General features: G+C 43.5%; 1 protein-coding gene across 6 annotated transcripts in view; it reads right to left on the bottom strand.

Annotated features, from left to right (window-relative positions):
• The window catches only part of ATG2B (autophagy related 2B), a 68,136-nt gene that overhangs the window by 3,295 nt on the left and 40,455 nt on the right, over positions 1-24,386 (bottom strand). For 3 of the 6 annotated variants that reach the window (XM_084792647.1, XM_084792651.1, XM_084792648.1), the window contains 19 exons: positions 22,819-22,925; positions 22,236-22,328; positions 21,688-21,758; positions 21,204-21,280; positions 20,183-20,353; positions 18,862-19,003; positions 17,115-17,207; positions 16,564-16,766; positions 15,219-15,445; positions 13,375-13,483; positions 12,585-12,779; positions 11,691-11,792; positions 7,154-7,232; positions 6,408-6,615; positions 3,771-3,840; positions 3,224-3,306; positions 2,098-2,219; positions 1,462-1,616; positions 649-798 (listed from right to left, as the gene is read on the bottom strand). In XM_084792647.1, coding sequence (XP_084648773.1) covers positions 649-798; positions 1,462-1,616; positions 2,098-2,219; positions 3,224-3,306; positions 3,771-3,840; positions 6,408-6,615; positions 7,154-7,232; positions 11,691-11,792; positions 12,585-12,779; positions 13,375-13,483; positions 15,219-15,445; positions 16,564-16,766; positions 17,115-17,207; positions 18,862-19,003; positions 20,183-20,353; positions 21,204-21,280; positions 21,688-21,758; positions 22,236-22,328; positions 22,819-22,925 — 2,457 coding nt within the window. The remainder of the gene's footprint in view (positions 1-648; positions 799-1,461; positions 1,617-2,097; positions 2,220-3,223; positions 3,307-3,770; positions 3,841-6,407; positions 6,616-7,153; positions 7,233-11,690; positions 11,793-12,584; positions 12,780-13,374; positions 13,484-15,218; positions 15,446-16,563; positions 16,767-17,114; positions 17,208-18,861; positions 19,004-20,182; positions 20,354-21,203; positions 21,281-21,687; positions 21,759-22,235; positions 22,329-22,818; positions 22,926-24,386) is intronic. The other 3 variants (XM_084792649.1, XM_084792650.1, XM_084792652.1) reach the window with 3 other exon arrangements.

Raw genomic sequence — 24,386 nt, 5'->3', positions numbered from 1 at the left:
GCTGCCTTCAGAACAGTGAAGGCCAGGACTGGGGCCAGGGCTGGGATCTACCTGAAAAACTGCGCTTCTAAGCAAACCTGAGGTAAACACAAGCAGAACCCAGCTTGCAGCAAGCTCCAGCTGCAAGCAGCCACCGCCACTGCGGCCCACCACTCTCCCTGGCTTTCTCCTACTTGCCCCCACACCAGTCACATGCTGCTACGTTCCACTCCCACAGATTCCTCCAAAGCATTAAAGTCAGTGAATGGGCTTCTGGGGAAGCCAGGTGTGATGGCTAATTTTTATGTCAATTTGATTTGGGAAGAGAGCCTCCACTGCAGGCAAACCTATGGAGCATTTTCTTGGTGATTGCGCACAGTATCGCCCGGGGCAGGTGATCCTGGGTGTATAAAAGGCAGGCTGAGCGAGCTGTGGGGAGTCAACTAGTAAGCAGTGCTCGCCTGGGGCCTCTGCTTCAGCTCTTGCCTCCAGGATCCTCCCAGGTTACTTCCTGCTCTGACCTCCCTCATGGGAATCCAGAGTTGTATGCTGAAATCAACACTTTCAAGACCTCACCAAGTTTCTTTTGGTCAAAGTGTTTCATCACCTAAGCAAGACAACAGGAAAGCATGAAGCCAGCCTGAGTTGTCAGAGCAAGTCTCTACTTACCTCTTTTACAACACTGTAGGCCTTGGCCACACCTTCCCTCAGGTCCACGGGCTGGTGGGCTAACCGGTGATGAGAAAATCTCTTTGCCTTCTTGGGCTCAATGGCAAGGGTACCCGGAGACACCATGTCATAAGCAGTCTCTGCTGCTGCCTGGGTTCATTTTGTCAAAAGCAAGAGATTAGTTAGAAGATGGTGTGGGGAGCTGGGCCCCAAAAGTGTGGCAGTCCTTTCCTGCAGGGGTAGAGGAGCCCCCACAGAGTGGAACCTGCTTCAGCACTTGTGACAATACCATCTGGATTGCACTGACCCACGTGGCCCCTTCCTCGTATTACCCAGAATGCCCATGCTACTTTACAATGCTTAGTACTTCATGGAGCAACTTCCAGCACATTTGTTTACCCCACTCTGTGCTCTTAAACTTAGCTCTGACCATTTTACACAGATCAGTGAAATAAGTCCCCTGCTAATACAATGATTTCTATTTTCTTAAACTATGTAAGCAGCCTTGGCATGTATCCTAGAACTTTGCTGCCTAAATGCTCAGTACTAGATATCTAAGCAATGACCAAGCACCAAACAGGTGTGATGGCACACACCTGTGCACACCTGGGCACTTGGAAGGCTAAGGACCAAAGGTATGAGGATAGCCTGGGGAAAGGCTTTGTCTCAAAAAACCAAAAGTAAACTAAGTATGACAGTAAATCATTACAACATTTCACGCCTCACACATCTACACTGTACTGTTTTAAAAAGTAGCCCAGTTGCTGTACAGAACTGTGATGTGTCCACATGAGGATGGCCAGGGAACAGTACCTGTATGGTTTGGACCATTCTGTTTGTGAGTTCTAGAGCAGCCATTGCAGTTGAAGTGCCAAAGGAGGCAGCGCCTCTCTGGAAGCCTCTGACGATGCGGCCATCCTTCCGGTACTGCTCAATCGGCAGCCACACCAAGTCCTTCAGGCCTTGTACTAGACACAGAAGCCACAATGAGAACGGTAGGTGATACGAGTGCAACCCTGTGGCTCCTGTCTCATTCTCACCAAGGTCCCCAGAAGTCAGGCTTCCCAACAGAAATATAGGCTGAGCCATATGTGCGATTGAAAGTGTCTTAATAATCATTCCAAAAGTTAAAAAAATAAAAGGCTAACTTAAATTTAGTATTTTTAACCCAGGTATATCCAGAATATTTTCATTGCAATATAAAATCTGTGTGTGTGTGTGTGCGCGTGCATATGTGTGTGTGTGTGTGTGTGTGTGTGTGTGTGTGTGTGTGTGTGTGTGTGTGTGTGTGTTTTGTAGAGTCTACCCTGGATGGAGGGTCTGAGCCTGAAACTAAGGGCAAAGATTTATGTGCATGTTAGTATGCATAGAACATTTATTTAAAAATGTTCTTTACATAGACTTTCATGGTATTTGTAACCCCAAGAAGACATTAAGAAGGCAACCCACCTAATTGAACTAGTGAATGCATAGGCCCAACACCTCCCAGGATCCCTGGTAGCTGGTTCTTCTTAATGTCATTGAGCCATTCGGTGATTGCATATGAGAACAATTTGTCAATACCTAGCAAACTGGAGCAAATGACTGTTAGTGCAAAGAAAAACCAAGGTGCATATGTAAGTAAGGAAGTTTCCTGTTTAGAATCTACATATTACAAGTGCAAAATACTACAGATGCTCTAAAAACAGCTAAACATTTTATATCACAGAGTAATATAAGTCAGCTACCAAATTCCCAATCTAATCTTTATATGTGTCAGTCAGAAGACAGGTGGGTAGATAGATAACAGACAGACAGCACAGATGGAGAAAGATACCTAGAAAGCTTGGGAAGCATGCACAAGTCTTCATGTTTTCCATTGTTCTTATCCATGGTTCAGGCACAGGGTTGACCCAACTAACCACAACCAAATCTGTGTGCCTGCATTCTTGTCACTAAATACATTAATTTACAGCTTCAGAAAGTTATCTTAAAATATCCTAACTGGTCAGGTGTGGTGGCGCTTGCCTTTAATCCCAGCACTGGAAGGCAGAGGCAAGTGGATCTCTGTGAGTTCGAGGTCTGCCTGATCTACAAACCAAGTCGAGGACAGCCAAGACTATGTAGAGAAACCCTGTCTTAAAAAACAAAACAAAACAAACAAAAAATGCTAAACTGCAGTTACTTTCAAGAAATACTATTCTGGGGCTGGAGAGATGGCTCAGAGGTTAAGAGCACTGACTGCTCTTCCAGGGGTCCTGAGTTCAATTCCCAGCAACCACATGGTGGCTCACAAACATCTATAATGAGATCTGGTGCCCTCTTCTGACCTGCAGGTGTACGTGCAGGCAGAACACTGTGTACAAAATAAATAAATAAATCTTAAAAAAAAAAAAAAAGAAAGAAAGAAAGAGAAAGAAATACTATTCTGTTCCAACCACTTCTACTTTCTCAAGATAAATAGAAGCCCAGATCAGGAAGTCTCCTCCAAGGCTAAGCTCCCTGCAGACATGCCTGCCTGTGAGAAACTCCACTTTTATTCTGACACTAGCTTTAGTGTCCTCACCTTAAAGCCTTAGCAGGTCAGTCTACTCACCCATGTCGATAAAAGAGCCTCTTCAGCTTTAGCTCAGAACAATTCAACTGGGCCAGGCCGATCAAAATCCCTGCCAATGTACCCTGAAACAGGAAGAGTGGCCAATTAACCCCTAAACAAAGGAGACTCAGCATTTAACATAGCTGTTACCAGGGCAAGTGCAAGCAATATTCTTTAATGAAGACAAATACTTAAAATACAGAAGAAAAATGTAAAAGTATTTTATATAGTACAAACCATTATACCAGTTAATGATCACCAGTATGAAATTTCATTCACAGTACTTAGCACTTACTTTCAAAGCAAGGAAAGGTATTGTACTTCATGCAGAACATGCATGCACACATATAAACTATGACAGCACCAAGAGAGAAAGTGAGCTGTTGTGCTCAATGCCCAGGTCCCACGCAGTGGAAGAAGAACACTGGCTCTCATTCTGACCCCACACAAGTGCCGCCTTGCCTCATGCCTTCATTCCCTTTACAATAGATAAATGTAACTTTTAAGAGATAATTTTGTATTATGCTTTCATGCAAAGTTTCCATACCTGATCCATTGATACATGTTTGCCATGATAGTCAAGCCGAATAGGAACTTCTGCTGTGAACCTGAATTCTCTGGGGGGAAAAAAACAAAAGGGGGTTATTTACATTCAAATTACTGATCATAAAATTAGGCCTAATTTGTTAAACTGAAAACTAAAAACAAAACCACAAAGTAAATTATAAATATATCTTATGTCTTAAATAAGAGATTTTATTTTAGTTCCACCTTGTACTAAAATTAAAACAGATAAACTCTATTGTATTTAACTGTTGTCACGAAAATTTTTTCTTAGTTTATTAAATGTTTATTTAAATGGTGTCTATTGTATTTAAATTTTGTCACAAAAAAGCTTTCCTTGGTTTATTAAATGTTTATTCTTAAGAAAAAAAAGAAAAAAATGTTTACATAGTCTCAAGTCATACAGAGAACAAGTTAATAAAAGCGGCCTTCAGACTTAAACAAAAAGTACACCAAAAAGACAAGAAGCCCACCCCTGTTCAGTGTGAGCAGAGGCCTGGCCTGCTCCTAACACTCCATGGGATACAAGTGTGGATGGCTCAGCTCTCTGAGTCTCAGTTCTTCACCATTGTAAAAATGACATACGCTGGCAAATTTTGGTGAGAATTTGTGAAATTAATAATTGTAGGTAGACGTCAATATACTAACTGGGAATTCTGGGAGTGAAATAAAAACTATATGCTGATGGCATATGGCCAACAAAATGAGCTGCCTTCCAAAAGATGACCACAACTGAATGCTCAGAACCTGAAACGTAACTTCTCCCAGCAGAATGAATGTTACTGGTTACACGCCAAACCATCCCAGAGAAGTTCATCCTACCACTATTCCCTCAGCCCTTCCCACTCTTCTCTTCTCCTACAAGAAGTGTAGGGATAAGGCTAGAGCAGAGACTTAGGGAATGGCTAAACAACAACTGGCCCAACTTGAGAGCCACCCCATGGGAAAGAGCCAACCCCTGACACTATTAGTGATACTCTGCTATGCTTGCAGACAGGGGCCTAGCATGACTGTCTTCTGAGAGGCTCCACCCAGCAGCTGATGGAAACAGATGCCAAGATGCACAGCCAAACAACAGAGCCTGGGGAGTCTTGTGGAAGAGTGGGAAGAAGGATTGAGAGAGCTGCAGAAGTCAAGGACACCACAAGAAGACCTACAGAGTCAACTAACCTGGCCCACGGGGGCTCACAGAGACTGAGCCACCAACCAGAGAGCATGCATGGGCTGGACTAGGCCCCCTACACATGTGCAACAGATGTGCAGCTTAATCATGATGTGGGACCCCTAATAATGGGAGCAGGGACTATAATTCTGTTGCCTGCCTTTGGATCCCTTCCCCCTAGCTGGGCTGTCTACTTTGGCCTCAGTGGGAGAGGATGTGCTTAGTCCTGCTGAAAGTTGTTATGCCAGGATGAGTTGGTACCCAAGGTGGGGGGAGGGGGTCTCCCCTTCTCTGAAGAGAAGGGGAAGGGGGAATAGAGGGAAAGGGGTATGAAGGTAGGACTGGAAGGGAAAGGAGGGGGCTGAAATCAGGCTGTAAATTGATTAAATAAATCAATTAATTAATGAAAAAAAGATGGTGAACAGACAGACCATTGATTACTTATATAATTAGTTAACCAGAGATTGTTCACGGTGCCTAGATGGAAAGCTGGACCACAGCTACTGGAAAAGGAAGGAGAGAGACTCTTCTGGCATCTCTGGGAAGTCAGTGAGCAGGTGGGTGATGATGAGACCCTTAACTCAGCCACTCACTGACCCCTGCTGGTCAGCCTACCTTTCATCAATAGAATGAGCCACTGAGACACTAGCAGCTACTACGAACCCAGGGATCCGGACCCTCCAGAGTAGAAATACAACCTACAAGCTATCTTTAAACATCTGCCTGAGGAAACAGGGAAGACCGCAAGGCCTGTCTTGTAACTGTAACACAGCTACAGATTATCAGGAGTGCTGCATGTCTGTATCCTCAGCCATGATGGCACTCCCAAGGCCTCCTCTCACGACATAGAAGGAAAGAAAGCAAAACTGGTGGCCCTGGAATAAAAGGAGGGTACAGAGAATTGAGGGGAGGAGTAGCTTTTGACCCTCTTCTTTCTAGAAATGCCAAGACTCTATCCTGACCAACAAGGCTAGGGAAAAGGAACAGTTAGAAAGAACAGATTGGTAGGCCAAGGAAGAAAGGGTTCCAGAGTGAGGCCAGCCGGCCACTCAGCCAAGCAGCAATGCAGGGGGCGCCTGGGCTTCCCAGAATGCTCACTTGCCTCGAGAAGACCCAGCAGGGACTGAGAGAAACAAATGGGCTGAGGACTCAGCAGAAGGGAAAGGCCGTGTGGGGAGAGGCAAAAGGGCACCACCATGTTTATGAGGTACAAACACACTCAAATAGACCTGAGAGGGGGCAGGGGGAGAAGAGAGGAACTTCCACTACAGATTCAATGATAGAGAAGGCCTGAAATCAGGGTTACTTCATATAAACAAGGGGTGCCAGTGAGGCAGGGACTACATGAAAACGACAGCATGAGTGAAGGAACACTGATGTCACTTCATGCTTGTCAGTTTACTTACACTCCAGAGCCATCTTTAAAACTTCATTTGCTAGCAAAATCAATGCACTTACCTAAAAAACACAGGCTGGTCACTAAATGAAGTGTCGTCAGCTGAGAAGTCCTTCTCCTCAAGTCCATTAGCCCCCTCCACTGAATTGGCACTGAGGTTTGGGGAAGGTTGTTTTGGCCCAGGGAAAGAAACAACTAGATTTGGTTCCTTTGAGGTACTCAAATGCCTTGGCAAACTGCAGGTGACATCAGCTCCAGGAGACTTTGTAACTGAAAACACAAGTGCACGCCTGAAGTTAGCTATGCTACTTCCAGGCACCGTGGTGGCAATCCCTGCTGATCAGCCTGCACACCCCACTTCACTGAGTAAATACAACTCCTGTACAGAGAAAACCTACTTCCACCTTTACATCACTGTTACATCAACACATCTGTACCATTAACACAAATGATATGGAACGCACATACTTGAACTTGAATGCACATACAAGTACATTTTCTAAAACAGCAAAGCAATTAAATCCAAACTGTACTTGGAATATGAACTTTGAGCTTTTCCCAGTGGCATGCAGTCCTGTCCTTTTGCGGTGCTGGGCGGCCACAGCCAGGCTCAGCTCTAAGCCAGTAGTCACTGGGGGAAACAACCAACACTCCACAATGGTGTGCTGCTAAGCAACACTTAGTGGGCTCCGGGTACCAGATTACGTTACTCAGCTTACCACGGCATTCTGAGAAGGAACCTCATCCTAAGCAAGGGTCTACCTCCTTATCACAGGACCCTTCCAGATGTTCAGTATGTGTTAAGTACCTTCTGGATCTGGAGTGAGGAGAAGTTCCACTTCAGTAGAAAGACTTGTGAAGAAATCCTTGAGGAAGAACAAGGCGTCCTAAAATGGAGACAAGCCACTGTAACTCACAGGGCAGAGTCTGTCTCCATCACACACTGTTACACAGCAGCCACGGCACTCCTCGGTCTGCCTCCCCAGCACTCACACTTGTTCTTGCTCTTGTCACAAACACACATATTTCGTCCCTATTATTTTTTACAAATATTAAAATATTTAAAACATCAACATTGCAAAATAGAGAAACTGAAATCCAAATCCCTAAGACTGGGCAGGATGTGGCAGCAGCACATGCCTTAAATCCCAGCATGTGCAGGCCAGCCTGCTCTCTACCACTAGTTCCAGGACAACCAAGGCTACTGAGGCTCTGTCTCAAGATAAAAACAAAAACAAAACAAAACAAAACATAAGCAACTAAAAATTATTTGTAAGTGTTTTTCTTTGTAAGGAAATGCTTGCAATTGCTCTTGGCACCAGTTCTCACTCTTAACAGTGGTGACATCATCACTACTAGTAGCAGCAGGTGGCACCTCTTATGTACTTACTTATCTTGTGCCACTAAACTCCCTAGGACTTTTTCTTCTTTAATCACTTCTATATTGCCTTAAGACAATTCCTTCATTGAACAAGATATTCAAGACGAGATGTAAGGCTGGGTGTGGAGGCACACACCTATAATTCCAACATTCAGGAAGCTGAGGCACGAGGATTGCTAAGAGCTCAAGGACAGCCTCAGCTACATAGCAAATTCCAAGTTAGCCATGGTATAGCAAGACTCTGTCTTTAAAAATATAAATAATAGGGCTGGAGAGATGGCTCAGAGGTTAAGAGCACTGGCTGCTTCTTCCAAAGGTCCTGAGTTCAATTCCCAGCAACTACATGGTGGCTCACAACCACCTGTAATGAGATCTGATGGCCTCTTCTGGTGTCTAGAAACACAGGCAGGCAGAACACTGTATACATAATAAATAAATAATAAATAAATACACACACACACACACACACACACACATATATATATATAAATAATAAACACAAACTAAATCACCCATTTGGTGCAGTCTTTTCTGCAATCATATATGAAAAGTAAAGTGTTTGTTTCTGAGCTAACACCCCTCCAGTTGCCCACACACTCAGCTGGCAAATGCAGGGCATAAAACCTCTGAGTTTCAGGCCAGCTAGGGCTATACAGAAAAATCCGGTCTTGAAAAACATAAAAACAATAAATAGAAAAAACCCTACAAAATTGAAAGCCTGGGCCTGTTCTTTCCTATCTTCACTCCATCAAAAAAAAATTAACTTTATAAAAATACAAAACATTAACATTACACCAAATACAATGTGGCTGTCAGCTATAGGGTCACAATGTTGGTACATACCAAGAAAGCCTAACTCACAAATTCCAAGAATTTAGTTACTTGCCATCCCATTTACAGTATATTTAAATGATGCAGATGACAATATTCTCAGTAATATGGTGCCTAGAAGTCTGTAATAGTTCCTCTAATAACAAACATCCTGGTTCTGAGGCAGGAAGCAGGCTCACAGAGGGTTCACTATTGTGTCATGCTAGGCACATGTACACACTGTTTATCCTGTACATTTATATCATACTCAGCATTGCATGCTAACTAATAGTTTTTAAATACTGTTCCTTATCTACCACTGGATGGTGACAGTTTAATGTTATAAATTTTTAAACTACAACCCTATTTAAAAAAGGAAAATATTAGGTATAGGTTTGCTCTTGAAGACTGAAAGAAACTTTGGCTTTTTACAATGCTTTGTAAATTATGTATGCATGTGTACATGCATGTATGTATGTAGTTGCTGTCCCACTATCAAAACAGCAAATCACAGACACCTCACTAGAGAAAACAGAGTGATAGCTAGTAAGCATGTGAAAAGAGCCATCAAAGAACCACAAATACAACCTCTAAAATTTAAAGAATGACAGAACCAAGGTTGGCCAGGACAAAGCTACCAGAACCTTACTGGCTGCTGATGGGAAACAGTTAAGTAGCTTCTTACAGTACAACTCTGCTTTTATATACTACATGTATGTAGATGCACATGTGTGCGCATGTGTAACTACATATGCATACATGTTATTCAAGAGAAATAAATAATATGTCCATAAGCCCTTCTACACAAATTTTACATGCCTTATTTATGAGTACTAAAGTCAGTGCAAGTCAGCAGGCAAATGGGTAAGGGGTGCTGTATGGTGACACCTACAGAGCCCTGAGACACAGGTGGACCTCACACACACAGTCCAGAGGAAGAAAGCAAACACACTTCCGTTTATACAGAGCCACAGCCCAGGAAGATGAATGGCTGTCTTGAGATAGTGAAGCCAGACAACACAGGGTAGAGAAGACACAGAATGTCAGCTGGTAGAGCAGTTACTCAGCCCCCAACATACATCAAGCTCCACTGCAGACTTAAAATCTGTGTGAGACTTAGGTTCAGTACTCAGTGTTAAACTCTGACTGTACAACACTTATGCTTAGCCGGAGGTTGTGTGACAGTGCAGATCAACAGTATAGTCCAGCTAAAGGGGTAACGAGTTACTTTAATACCATGCTCACTCCGACACCAGATGACACCATGTGGCCACACAGTTTCTATTTCCTTCACTGTTTTCTCTAACATTAATATTTCTCCCTTTCAAAGTAATTGTGCTTGATAATTCTACAGAAGGAATTGTAGCCATTATTAAAGAAAACGGTCACGTGCTGTTCGATGTGCCCTCCCCAGCCCTAGGTGAGCGCCAGGATGGCCTCCTGCCCAGACCACAAAGTCCTGGCGCCTTCAGAAACACCTACCTGCCCCTTGTACTCCTTACAGCTGGCGAACAGGCCAGAGTAGTGTCATGGCCTCCAGAAAGCCCTTCCTGACCATGCCATGCCCTCCAAACCCCTCTTCTGCATAGCCATGCCATCCACGCCTATCTCCATCAGCTGAATTCACCACATAACTGTGGCCTGCTACCTCGATAGGGAGTGAGAAGGAGGCTTGCATAGCTGTGGCATGGCTCTGCCACCGTATAGCCTTGGGGAACATTTCTCCTTCCTCAGTGTGACAACACAATCTCTATTTCCTTCACTGTTTTATTTAAAATTAATATTTCTCCAAAAAGATTAATATTTCTCCCTTACAGTAACTAGGCTTTATAGCTCTGCAGAAGGGATCATAGTCAGTATTAAAGAAAACTGAGCTTGCTAGGTTTGGTAAGACCATCCAATAACAATGACTGACTCCGTCGTCTCTACTCTGATCAACTTCCCCATAACTACTTCAGTACATTTCTAGTAAACCAGCATATGAGGAAATGGAATTAAAATAGGGATAACAAGAGGGCTGGAGAGATGGCTCAGGGGTTAAGAGCAATTGCTGCTCTTGCAGAAGATCTGGGCAACTCACAGCCGCCTCTAGCTCCAGGGAATCTGAAGCTATCTTCTGAACACACCTACACAGGTGTGCAAATACTCTTATTCGTACATACATACATACACACACACAGACAGACACACATACATATACACACATATACATAAATGAAATCTTTTAAAAAATGCCCATCAAAGACAGCCCCATAATGAAAAAATACAAATCTGAAGACCAACCAGCTCAGAGCCGGCCAGCATTATATACAAATCCAATGTCCTCTAGCATCCGTGGCACATCCTCTTAGGCTGGGGCTGCTCTGCGTACAGTATGAGCATTTCAGTTGATGTCTGAGATGCCTGTCACTTGCTTGCAATAGACTTTCAAATTTTTATTTAAGTGACAACATCAAATCAGTATTACTTAGGCAAATAAATACTATCTACAAATATGCCAAACCTGAACCCAAAACTATGAAAGGCTTATCAAGAGATTTTGCTATTTTTAAATCCTGCATATGTTCTGCGTCTGCTGCTTGCTTTAGTCAGTGTTCACCAAAGTTCACACTCCTGCTCCACAGCCTAGCACGCCAGGCATGAGCTAACTGTTCTTCATACATTGTCCTACGTATGCTCATGATCCATGTAGTACTGCCTCTCTCACTAACACAAAGCCCGAGAAAACTCGATAGGATGCTTGCCTGAACATGAGAAAGGAGCTTTCTTTACAACTTCGCACAAACCTGTGTTTATGGCCTCTCTGCTAACCCTGTCATTTTGCATAGGGCAGAAGAACTCTACTGCAGAAGCTATAACACAATTGCTTCTAACACTCACCCACTGGGGAGCCCTCAAGCCTCTACAATAGGTGTAGACCTGAGCTAGGCATCCGCGTGAGTGGAAAAAATACCCAGTCCCCAGCACACAGGCAATAAGCAGCCAACAGGTACCATACCAGCATTTACTCACCAAAAGGCGAGATTTCAACCTTGACAAATAACTCTCCCCTAGAGTTTTCCACAAGTCTTCTTGAATTATGTGACTTTCACAGACTCGCTCATGACTCTCATCACATCATTCCTGCATCAGTCAATCTGCTCACTGCACAAACCTGGTCAATATTGAGGCGAAGCGGCATCAGGGACACTCGCAAGCAGCACTCCTGTGGTGACCTGCCAGACTCCGGACGTACATGCAATGCTTTAATTGTCAACTACAAGACAGAGAAAAGGCATTTTCCCCAGTGACACAATGACCTTGTTCTCATTTCAAAAAATTAACAAATAAGCGATCATATTCTGATCTAAAGGGAGAAAACCAGAATTCTGAGTTTGAAGCCTGCCTGAGCTAGACAGTGAGAATTTGTCAAAGAAGCAAAAAGCAAGAGGAAGAGGATTATATTTACCCTCCTTCCTTAACCGCCTAGGTAAGAGAATCTTAGGATACAGTCTCTCTTCAGAGGGCAACAGCAAATGACAGCAGCACAGCTGCAGGCTCAGAGGAGCCTACTGAGCCCCAGAGCTGGTGCACTGGCCAGCCAGCCAGCTGTTCCCACCTCGCTGAGGTTCTGAAGTATGAAAGCCTGGCAGCATCCTAGTTACTCTTACATGGTTTTACCGGGGCTGTGATATATTGGCAATTATACTTAGGGATCTACTTTGCAAAGTAACTCTTTAAACATAGGAATTTTCATATTAAAAAGAGAAAAGACATTTTTTTTCCACTTCTGGTAATTCTCCCTACTCTAATTCTCCCGCAGTTAGACAAAAATAAAATGTTTTTCTGCGCCAGGCGTGGTGGCGCCCGCCTTTAATCCCAGCACTTGGGAGGCAGAGGCTGGTGGATCGCTGTGAGTTCAAGGCCAGCCTGGTCTATAAAGTGAGTCCAGGACAGCCAAGGCTACACAGAGAAACCCTATCTCAAAAAACAAAACAAAACAAAAAACAAACAAAAAAAATTTTTCCCCAAAACTAATGAAGAGAGAATGGGGCTTCAGGCTTCTTACCATGTTGGAATGAGCTTTACGAGGCATGTCCTTGCTGCAATACAGGTATAAAAATTTATTCATTTGTGATGTCGCCAGCCGATCTCGAATTTCAAGATCCTGAACGATGAACACCTGCCTGGAGACTGGGTGCTCTAAGAGGCTGGACTCACACTCGGGCTTACACGGGGGGTAGACTTCATGCTGAAACTTCACCTAACAGACAGAACAACACAGCATGCTGGACTTTCACTTCAATTCGGCGTTGTTGTTGTTGTTGTTGTTGTTGTTGTTGTTGTTGAGACTGTATGTTATTTCTATTTCTGTATCTGAGTCTGTCTATGCACCATATGCATACGTGCCTACGAGGTCAGAGGAGGGCACTGAATGCCCTGAAACTGAAGTTAAGCTGTCTGTAAGCCTCTCAGCCAATGAAAACACCATCAGGGCTCTGTCCCGATGGCCTCTAGATGTCACAGGGGACTTTCCATAGGTGCAATCCAAAGACAGACCTTCCCAGACAGACGACTCAATAGAGCAGTGATTCTTTAAGTGACCGCCAGAAAGAAAATGCTGGGCAGGACTCAGAAACCTCTATCTTACCTCCAGGGGACTCTCTCTGGGAACCCTGGGAAAACAAAACACCTCAGGCTTCTCAAAGCATCAACGAAAAAGAGGTGAGAGTTATACAAGATCCTTGCACTTTTCTACCATGTAGGGCAGGGACTTGAGACTGTTGAGTGGGTATAACCAATGGTCCCCACTAATACGCCCACTAACGCAATTCTTCCCTTTCAAAACACCATCTTACCTTGCTTAACTGTATTTCCATTAAGAAGTCATGGTTCCTTCCTTTGCCCCCATAGGCTGTATGACGTCCATGCCTTGTAGGTGTCTGAGAAGGTGAGCTATGGGGACTACTGAAAAGGGAGAAAGAGGGTGGGGAAAACCTTTGTTAAAAGAACATTCAATTTAATGAAGGACATCAGAGGTAGTAATAAAATATAAAGAGAAAGCATTACAGAACTACTACGATGTTCCACAAACTGTGTCACTATAAACCAAATCATATCACTTAGCCAAAACTGGTAGTGTAGGCCTGCAATCCCAGCTACTCCTGAGGCAGAGGCAGGAGGAGCAATACCTGCCTGGGTCAGAGTGAGCTTGAGTGGCATAGCACATGCTTACCATGTACGATGTCTTAGGCTCAAGTCCTAGGGCCAAGGGGGAAATATGTCATTTATATTTAGGATATGCTGGAAATACAATTTTATTACCACCATTAGAGTCGCACTAAATATTCAGACCTACAGCAAAACCTAATTATGATGCTAGACACTAGACACACTTAGAGCGAAGCTTTAGTAATCCAAGTCAACAACAGAAAAGAACTAAGTCAAGACAGAAGTGTTCCAAACTAACCAGTAAGTAGAAAAGGGCACTCAACTGCTGGGCCAAACGGTTCTGCCCAGGAAGCTTCTATGCCACCCACCACACAGACACATTTGCTGCAGCACAACTACACTTCCTACTTGTTCTCCTCACACTCTGGAATACTGCGTTGTTTAATCAAAACACTCAGCTCTGGAAATGGAGGTATTGGTCAGAGGTTAAGAGCACTGGCTGATCTCACAGAGAACCTGGTTTCAGTTCCCAGCACCCACATGGTGGTTCAACCATCCAGAACTCCAGTCCCAGATGCCCCAATTCCCTCTTCTGACACCCAAGACTACCAAGCATGCCTGTGCTGCACAGACACTGACAAGGCAAAACATTCACACACATAAAATAAATAAGCCAAAAAAAAAAAAAAAAAAAAAGCTTAAAGAAAAGGTTTAAAATTAAAATAAAATACTTGGCTCTGCATTCCATACCCTGTTAGATACAAGGCAAGCATGAACTCTGTCTCCTGACACACTACTTAATTTTATGGATCCCATTCAGTGGCATGGCCTTCTCTCCCTTTGCAACTGAAGCCAGGGAATGAGTCTAATTTATTTTCATAAACACATAATGGGTCCCTGAAAATGCTTGCTGAGTGAATATCTTCTAAGGCAACATTTCAGTGAATACATGAGAAGTACAAATAGGTTCACAAGCAACTTTATGTATGACATTTAAATTATGTATAATTTATTCATCCTTAAGATAAACTCAAGAGCTGGACAGATGGCTCAGTACTTAAGAGAACTGACTGCTCTTCCAAAGGACTTGAGTTCAAATCCTAGTACCCACATGGTGACTAACAACCACCCGTTACTCCAGTTCAAGGGAATCAACACCCTCTACTGGCTCTGTGGGCGCTGCACCTGTGATGGATAGACATACACCCCCATATACATAAAAATAAGTAAATCTTAAAAAAAGAGGAGGGACTGGAGAGATGGCTCAGAGGTTAAGAGCACTGGCTGTTCTTCCAGAGGTCCTGAGTTTAATTCCCAAAAACCACATGGTGGCTCACAACCATCTATAATATGATCTGATGCCCTCTTCTGGCATGCAGGTGTATTGCATGGCAGAGCATTGTATACATAATAAACAAATCTTTTAAAAAATAATAAAAATAAAAATAAAATAAAATAAAAATAATAAAAAAGAGATACATTTCATGTGTTTTTCTATGGACAGATGTACCGATCCATCAAATGAACTTACATATAACTCTTAGCTGGAGAAGTAGGAGGAGCTGTTGCAAAGTCCTTGCCTCCATAAAGATGCCACACCAGAGAGACCTCTTTAACAACATAGCGAATAGCAGGGATGGGAAAGTGGAGCGGGGCTTTGCTGCTATCCGTCTTTGTGATGGGCAGACTGAAGTAGTCATCTCTTATCACAATCGCATCATCAACCATGATCTTTATCACTGGCTCCTCTTCCTTCTCCTGAAACAGAGCAACAGGTAGCGCCCTCATCTCACCACAAATAACTGGTGTGCCTCACAGACCCAATAGGCTTCCTTGAGTCTACACGCCTTTTAATAATTTCAATGTATAAAATGGGCTAACAATTTATTTCCTTTGAACTGAAGTCTCATATTTTAGTTCTGATTGGTGTTTTAACTCACTGTGTAGCACAGGCTGACTTTGAACTTGCAGCAATTCTCCTGCCTTGGAGGCCTGGGATTACAGGCATGCACTATCACACCCATCTTAGGTAATAATTTCTGGCATTAATCATCATATAACATTGTATTTTATCGATCATAAAATCTTTTCTATAAAAAAATCACTTCGTGAATAATTTCTAAAGTTTACAATATGGCTTTTACTATTTGATAATTGAAAGTATACAGATGTGCCAGGCACAGTGCCTGTAATCCCAGCACTCAGGGAGACAGAGGCAGGTGGATCTCTCTGTAAGGTCTAACGAAGTGAGTCTAGGACAGCCAAGGCTACACAGAGAAATCCTGTCTCAAAAAAAAAAAAAAAAAAAAAAAAGGAATAGTACACAGATATGTGTCTTATTACTGCTTATAACCATACAGCATTCTAAACCAAAACCTGACAAATTTCAACATATTAATCAAATCATCATGTTTCTAATTACAGGCTTATCCTGAGTTCAATTGTTTTGATTTTTTTTTTTTTAACCTGAAAGCGCTCAGAACCTACTACACAGATGCAGTCCCTATGAGGTGCTGCTGGGCTGTTCTGAGGGTACATTCATCTCACCTCACCTCAGTCTTCACTTCACAGGCGTCTCAGTTCCCACAGAGCTGACACTAGCCGCTCTGCAGCCCACCTCCTGTCATTCAGCTACACCACCCTTACACACAGTAAGTGCACGTCACTCACTACGTAGAAACTTGTGCAAACGTAGACCTTTCCTAAGCCTTGCAATATGGACGTGATCTAACGCCCATTTACAAAGCACCAACATAAATTACCAGGCGAAGTAATTTTGAAGTGGGAACAGTTACAGATAGAAAAGGTCCTCAGAGGCCTTTGGTCATTTAATTTGTAACACTATTTTGAAGTTTCAGTTGTTATCAGTTTTTTACCTGGACAGCTGCTTTTGGTGCAAAAAGAATGCAAAAGTCATCGTTTTCAGTGGGCACGCCTGTCACTGTGTCACTCATCAAGTGGTGAGTGGGCGAGGCATAAGCAGGGCTAGGCTCCTGGGACACATTACCACTCTCATCTGGGAACAGGAAGAGGTCTGAACAGCATGGCTCCTGAGTGTGAGACTTTTCATCCAGGACACCTAGATGAGAAGACAGACAGTCTGGCCCACTCTGAGACATTGACAACAACACCTTAAGCACAGGTCAGCACCCCATGCTGAGTGCTTTCACCTAATAACCTTCTCTACTTCCGATAACAACAAAACCTTCTCTGCTTCCTATCAAAACTCTGTGAACCTGGGGCCTGGGGAGGGCTGAAGTACCTCCCCCAAAACACTTCAGAAAGAGGCAGAAATACCTCAAAAGTACAAACAAGTGACTAGTAACCAAGTTTCTATTAAGTGAATGACAGTCAAAAAAGGGACAGTCCCTTCAATTACTCAGTATAAGAGAAGCTCAAGAATTCAACAATGGCCACTTCCCATTACCTGGGGTTTTCACTTTAGACAGGGTTCTGTCTTGCAAGTGGAAGAAACTGCCAAGTGTTCTTAAGAGTTCAATCTTTGAAACTCCTTGGGGGGCTGGAGAAATGGTTCAGAGGTTAAGAGCACTGGCTGTTCTTCCGGGAGTTCAATTCCCAGCAAGCACATGGTGGCTCACAATCATCTATAATGTGATTTGATGCCCTCTTCTGGTATGCAGGTGGGCAGGTGTACATGCAGACATAATAAATAAATCTTTAAAAAGAAAAGGAAAGAAAACTCCCTGGGCAACACTGCAAAGGATGGAACAAAGACTGCATCTATCAGACTCTAACCCATGAGTCTCTGCTTTGGGAAGGCTACACTAATTCCTGGGCTCCACAAACCTACAGTGGACACTTGTTCTCTTAAAAAGGACATCACAGAAGATATCATGTGTACCAAAAGTCTGTACAAGAACGCTTTACACTATGTAGTAGTTACCCGTTCTTCTCTATTCATTTGAGCCAAATACTGACATGGGGCAAAGAACACAAAAATGCATCAGTGTTTTGGCCTCAAGACGCTCCCAGACAAGCATTTAAACACTGTCAACAGCACCATGGGCCTTGCTCTGCCAGAGACCAGGGTCTAATGAAAAGACTCAGGGCTGGAGAGATGGTTCAGAGGTTAAGAACACTAGCTGTTCTTCCAGAGGTCCTGAGTTCAATTCCCAGCAACCACATGGTGGCTCACAACCATCTATAATAAGATCTGGTGCCCTCTTCTGACCTGCTGGCTCACATGCAGGCAGAATACTATATAAATAATAAACCAATAAAAATTTAAAGAAAGAAAATTCACCTATGATATGCAGTCAGGGTCCCTTCCTACTCACAATAGTTGTTGCTATCTGCTGCACAGGAAGTTAGAAGCCTAGTTCATATCCTTAGTTGTATAATGATGCAACATCTAAGGCAGGATGTTTTCTAATGCCATGGATTTTCTCAAGATGCGCACAGCACAGGCTGGCCTTACACTCACTATATATAGCCAACGCCATCCGTGAGCTCCTGACACTCCCTCTATCTCCCGTGCATTGGGATCATAATCATGAAACCATCCCCAGATCCATTCAGTATTATTTTACAATGAAGGTTCATAGAATTTGGAAATAACTATGTTCCCCACCAGGCATTGTGGTACACGCTTTTAATCCCAGCACTCATGAGGTGGAGGCAGGCGGATTTCTGTGAGTTTGAGGCTGACCACAGGGTTATATAAAGAGACCCTGACTCAAAGAAAAACAAAGAAATAACTATGTCCACCCTATTAGAAAAACTGTTTAGAAACAAATGCTAGTATTTAGATGCTTCCACTTGGCTGTGAGGGCTCTTTACTCACCTCGTCCCTCCCTGCTCCTTCAACTTTACTATGATGGGTGTCAACAGATGACACAGCCTTCCTCTGTACTCTTGTACAGATAATCCTAGGACCTTGCCAAGATGACCTTCCTCCCCTACACTCCCATTTCACAGCCAACTAGTCCAGTTTCACTAGACTTATGAAACTTCCAGTCCACATCCCATGGCATTTTCCAAGTGGTAGCGCCCATCTCCTGACAGTCTGTTCCCCCAGCGGACAGTAGGTACAAGCCAGGCAGATGGCTAGTGCTTATCCGCACGTGCAGATGAGTCTTTAGTAAGTTCCTTACTGCAAATGTTAATGTGATACTTGCTACCCTCGTAGTGCTCCCAGAAAAAGCTCTCCTCACCATTAGCCTGTGGTCTGACAGGGGTGGAGGCCTGCTGTATGTCAATCTCCTCCATGGCGTCACTCATCAGGTCCCGTAAAATCTGCTGATCCGCTTCAGGAAGCACTGGACCACGTGAGGATGACCGACCACTGGAATCTACCTACAACCAGAAGCCTGGTTAAAATAACTGAAGCTGAACAAAGGCCCAACTTCTAGAATGGCTGCGGCAAGAGGACCATTGGGATCCAGGTACACAAGGCCAGCCTGGGAAGCAAAGTAAGACACTTCTCAGACAGAACAAAACCCATGTAAAAATATCTCTTTTCAGAGGAAACAGGCAGGGCACAGAGTACACTGCAAGGGAGCAGAGAGCTGCCTGCTGAGCACATCCTCACAACGCAGGAGCAGGTCCACACTCGCTGTTTACACTCTGGCCATCAGTTAGGTTTTAGTGTAATCAGTATCACCCCAATAAGTACCAACAAAATAAACACCAACTTAGCTCAGGAGCAAACAGAACCAGGGATCTGCAACGGGGGTGGGGGTGGGGGGAGGGCTGAAAATCATGCTGTGCAGCCAGGGGCTCGCTGAGAATGTTTGCTCTGATCAAACCTCACTGCTGCCCCTGGAGGTCAGGGCTCCTCTCTCGGGCTCCTGAGGGCAGCGGAGATATAAACAGGAGGGAAAAATCTGATTGGGGGTTCACAGGGCTCAACTCCAGTACCACCACCTCATCACTTGGTTAGTAAACTGAAGATCCATTAAACCCAAGCTGTGCTCCCCAAAATGTGAGCATGGCTCCAAAATGGAAAGACATAAGTTGAAAGCATCTTCAATAAACTGGACAGTGTCTTTAAGAACAAAATAAATGTAGAGGGAGCATCTTCAGTCACCTCACTATGCAGAAACAGAAAAGAGCAGGATGATCTAACAAGGCGTATGATGCCAGTCAGACCCTTGCTAATAGAACTCAGACCTATCTGAGTAAGTTCTGAGGAGACTGAGACTCTGTTCAGAGAAGGCTGTGACCAACAGCACTGCAAAATAAAAATATCAGAACAAATGTGACACCATTCAAGTGGGACACAGAGTTGAAGCAAGTCTTCCAGTTGCAGCAGCAGCGGCCACCTAGCTGCTTGCAGCATTTGACAACTTGTTTTCTTCCCTGAGAACAAATGAAAATAATCAAAATCTGAAAAAGTATTATGTCAGTTGAGATTAATGTTCTAAAACAAAGAGCAAACAGTAGAGTGGCTTCTCACTGAAGGCCTGGAATCACCTTTCCGGACCCGTTGCTCCCACTCAGTGACGTCAGTGGGATGGGGTGCCTTGCCTGTACCTTTGGCTTCCTCTGTGAAACTCCAGGCTTCATTTCTGCTTTGCTGGGTGCATGTAAGTCTCCATAACTTGCAACATACTGAATGAGATTCATCAATGCAGCACACGAGTCTGAGCATGTTCTGATATGGACGACGTCACTGGAACAATGCAGCTCAAAGCGGGGCTCAGTCTGGACAGGGCACGGAAAGAAAATGACAAACTCTTTTTTTAGACAAGAGTTGCCAACTCCCCTACAGAGTCATAGGAACTACCATATACGCTCATGGGCTGAAGATACAGGTCAGAGGTTATGAGCACTTGTTGCTCCTGCAGAGGAACACAATTCCCAGCACCCACATGATGGCTCACAACTGTCTGTAACTCCAGTTCCAGGGCTATGATGCCCTTTTCTGACATTCACAGGCACCAGGCATGCAAATGGTGCACATACATACATGCATGCAAAACATTCACACATATAAAATAAGTAAATCTAAAATAAAGTATATATTCATTTGCCTTGTCACATGAAAAGCACTTAAATTCATTCTAGTTTTCAAATATTTTGGCTAAAGTTGGTGGGGGGAAACGTTCCAATACATTACATTTTTTTATCTCTTAAGAATAGGACTGAAGTGTCAGCTGGGCGGTGGCGGGGCACACCTTTAATCCCAGCACTTGGAAGGCAGAGGCAGATGGATCTCTGTGAGTTCAAGGCCAGGAGAGTCAAAGTTGCAAAGAGAAACCCTGTCTTAGAAAAAAATAAAATAGGATTAAGGTCCAGGATAGCCAAGACTACATAGAGAAGCCCTGTCTGGAAAGACTAAAAAAAAAGAATAGGACTGAAGCCAGCCATGGTGGCACATGCCTGCAATCCCAGCACTCAGCGAGGCAGAGGCAGGTGGATTTCTGTAAGTGTAAGACCAGCTTGGTCTACAAAGTGAGTCCATGACAGCTACACAGAGAAACCCTGGGGTTTTTTGGGGGGAGGTGGGGCGCAGAGCAGGACTTAAATACAATTCCTGCTCATTACAACCGACCTGTTCTCCATCAGAATCTGACTTCACTGCAGTTATGGTCAGCTCTAAAAGTCCCATGTCCATCACACGAACATAATCTAAAATTTAACACAATATTTATTGGAGTGTTTTTAAAAACTGTTTATCCAAACTAACCTTTGTTTAAAGTTCACTGCACATGCACTAGGATCGTAGTGTGAGAGGGTATAGACAGGCCCATCCTACAAACTCACTGTAACTCATCTGACACCTTACGTGATTTTAGCTAGAACAAATGACTAAATACTAAATAAATATTTAGAATAAAGAGAAACATAGCTAACACCATAACCTCAACCTCAAACTGAAAACTCTGAAGATGTTGCAATCATTACACATTTCAACATGTGTTAAGCTTCCAAACGAGAGCCCGGCTTTCCAACAGTACTTCACACTAAAGTAGCTTTAATGTATCCCCATACAATTACATAGCAGTAACTGACCCCAAAGTTTGTTTTAAACTCACCTCTAGTCAGGTTTATAGTGACAGTGTTACACTTGTCAGACAGGTGTAAAGCAGCCTCGTCCATGATGATTCTGAGAAAAAGGAAATAGTACCTAAAAAACTAAGCTCTGAGTATGTGCACAGCGCCCTCAGCACATCACCACACCATGCTCAGGGTACCTCCTCGCTCACAAACATGAGTGTGACCCAAAACACATGAAGGTGCCAACACATCATCATCTAGGCTTTTGGGAGGTTGTTTGCTGATTTCAACTGATGCCCAAATCTAAAAGGTTTCCATTTCAAGGATAAAGCACATCTGGTACTGGGAAACTGACCATAGGTCCTAACACCAACTGGTAATCTCAGGGGTGAATTCCTTCCCTAAAGCTGAAACCCAGTAATGAGAGGCACAGAGGACCTGGCCCCTGAGGGAGGACAGCAGGGGCTCAGATGCTGCTGACTTAGGAAAACTTCTGTGCAGGTGGCAGTTGGGGTGAGGACAAGCTGAGGAAGCCGGTAACTCCAGCACTTGAACAGCAGCTGGGCCAGGGTGAGCTCACGGGTACCTGAGAGTGGAGGAAGATTTGTCCAACGCGACACTGCTAGAAATGCTGAATGTCTCAACAGTAAGAAGGGATCGGATCGGCAGGTGAAGGGGCCTGGCAACAGAGAGAAGCAACACATGACCAACCTGATGAACAGGACTCTTCAGGACACATTCCAACTCAACTACCCAGTTATGGCCTGTGGGGAGGGTTTTGCTTTGTTTGGTAGGTTCTTTGGTGACAGAATCTCACTATGTAACAGACTGGCTTCATATTTACAGTCTTTCCTAAGCCAACTAAGTGTTGGAGCTGCAGGTGCCATACCACAGTAGGCAGAAGTATGTACTTTTCAAAAATTAGTATGTTTAATTCTTATTACACTTTACTTATGTATGTGTGTGCATGTGTGCGTGCGTGTGTATATGTGTATGTGTGTGTGTGTGTGTGTGTGTGTGTGTGTGTGTAAGCCAGAGGACAAATTGGGGGAGCTGGATCTCCTTCCGTGATGTGGGTCACAGGGGATGAACTCAGGTTATCAGACTTAGTTGCTCTAAACTCAGTGTATTTTAAATAAAATTCTATTTTGTTCCACTCATAGACTCACCTGTAATCAAGTGCACAGCTCCAAAGATGAACATGAAAAGTTGTAAATGAAGTTGGAGGATTATATCCCAAAACGGGTTCATCAGCAATATTCAAGAAGTTTAAAATCTAGAATCACAAAACCATAAATACCAGCTTTAGAAGAAACTGACATTTTACTAGAATGTATTTAACAAGTATGTAATACAGTGATTAGGATGCTACAAGACAAGACTGAAGGGATTCATTTCAATAGTGTGTGCGCTCGGAACAACTCTTGGAAAGAATTAATTTTGTTAAAGGCTACTTTTCAAAAAGCTGGTTTCCTCAAGAGGTAGAGTTATGGAAATCAGACGTTCAAGGTCTTCCTCAGCATCCAACTCAAGGCTTTGTGTTTGATATGCAAGCATGTTACAACTGAGCTGTACCCCAGCCCTAGTTCTAGAACTTTAGACATCAATTTTTGAAAGATATTTTTTTCTCACAATTAATTCTGTGTCAGCACTTATCTAGTCTTTCAATTCGCTATGATATCACCTTAGTGTATCTGTCAGAAAGTTTCTTTGTAGAAATCATTGTCTATTTGTTAATTGCAAAATAAACTGTCTATTTGAAAAATACAAAATTAAAAAAAAAAGAAAAATACAAAATAAAATGTGACTGTAAGATTTTAAAAAAAAAATCTGGGTTAGGCAGTGGTGGTGCATGCCTTTAATCCCAGCACTCAGAAAGCAGAGGCAGGCGGATCTTTGTGAGTTCGAGGCCAGCCTGGTCTACAAAACGAATCCAGGACAACCAGGGCTAAAACAGAGAAACCTTATCTCAAAAAAACAAAAACAAACAAAACAAAACAAAACAAAAAAATCTGGTTCCATGAGGCATGGATGTGCATGCTTGTAATGCTTGCAATCCCAGCTACCTGGCAGGCTGAGGCAGAAGGATCAAAAGTCCAAAGTTAGCCAAATGCTACTTAGCAAGACCCTTCTTAAAATACAGTAAGGAAAGAGGAGAAGGGAAAAAAAGAGGAGAAAGGGAGGGGAGAGAAGGGAAAGAGGAAAGAAAAGGGAGGAAGGAGGAGGAAAGCAGTGGCTGTGTAGCTCAGGGATGGGGCACTTGCTTAGCATGCTAAGGCTCTAAGTTGGAGGGGCATTTCTGGTTTCCTAAGTAACGCACTGCAGGAAGGTAGGGAATCTAGTTTTTTATAATCTTTTAAAATTCTTTCTCTTTAATTTATATATTGCTCAGTCTAAAAGCCAGGTCCTCTACCCACACCCACCTCTCCTACTCCCAAGCAAATGAAGAGGTAAGCTAAGTCTCTCCCTAGCCAAAGCAGACCTGTCTCTGTACTCCTGACAGACAGGCAGGCCAACACTCAGGTAGTCATATTTCCAAAATACTTTCATGAAAAGAGTATTTATTTATTTATTTTTATTTAATGTGCATTGGTGTCTTGCCTGCATGCATGTCTGTGTAAAGGTGTCAGATCTTAAGAGTTACAGACAGTTGTGAGCTGCCATGTGGGTGCTGGGAATTGAACCTGGGTCCTTTGGAAGAGCAGTCAGTGAACTTAACCGCTGTGCCATCATCTCT

Source organism: Acomys minous, assembly GCF_964271855.1.
Source record: "Acomys minous genome assembly, chromosome: 8".
Taxonomy (NCBI): Eukaryota; Metazoa; Chordata; class Mammalia; order Rodentia; family Muridae; genus Acomys; species Acomys minous.
Note: the sequence above shows the minus strand (reverse complement) of the source record. Positions and strands in the feature narration are given on the sequence as shown.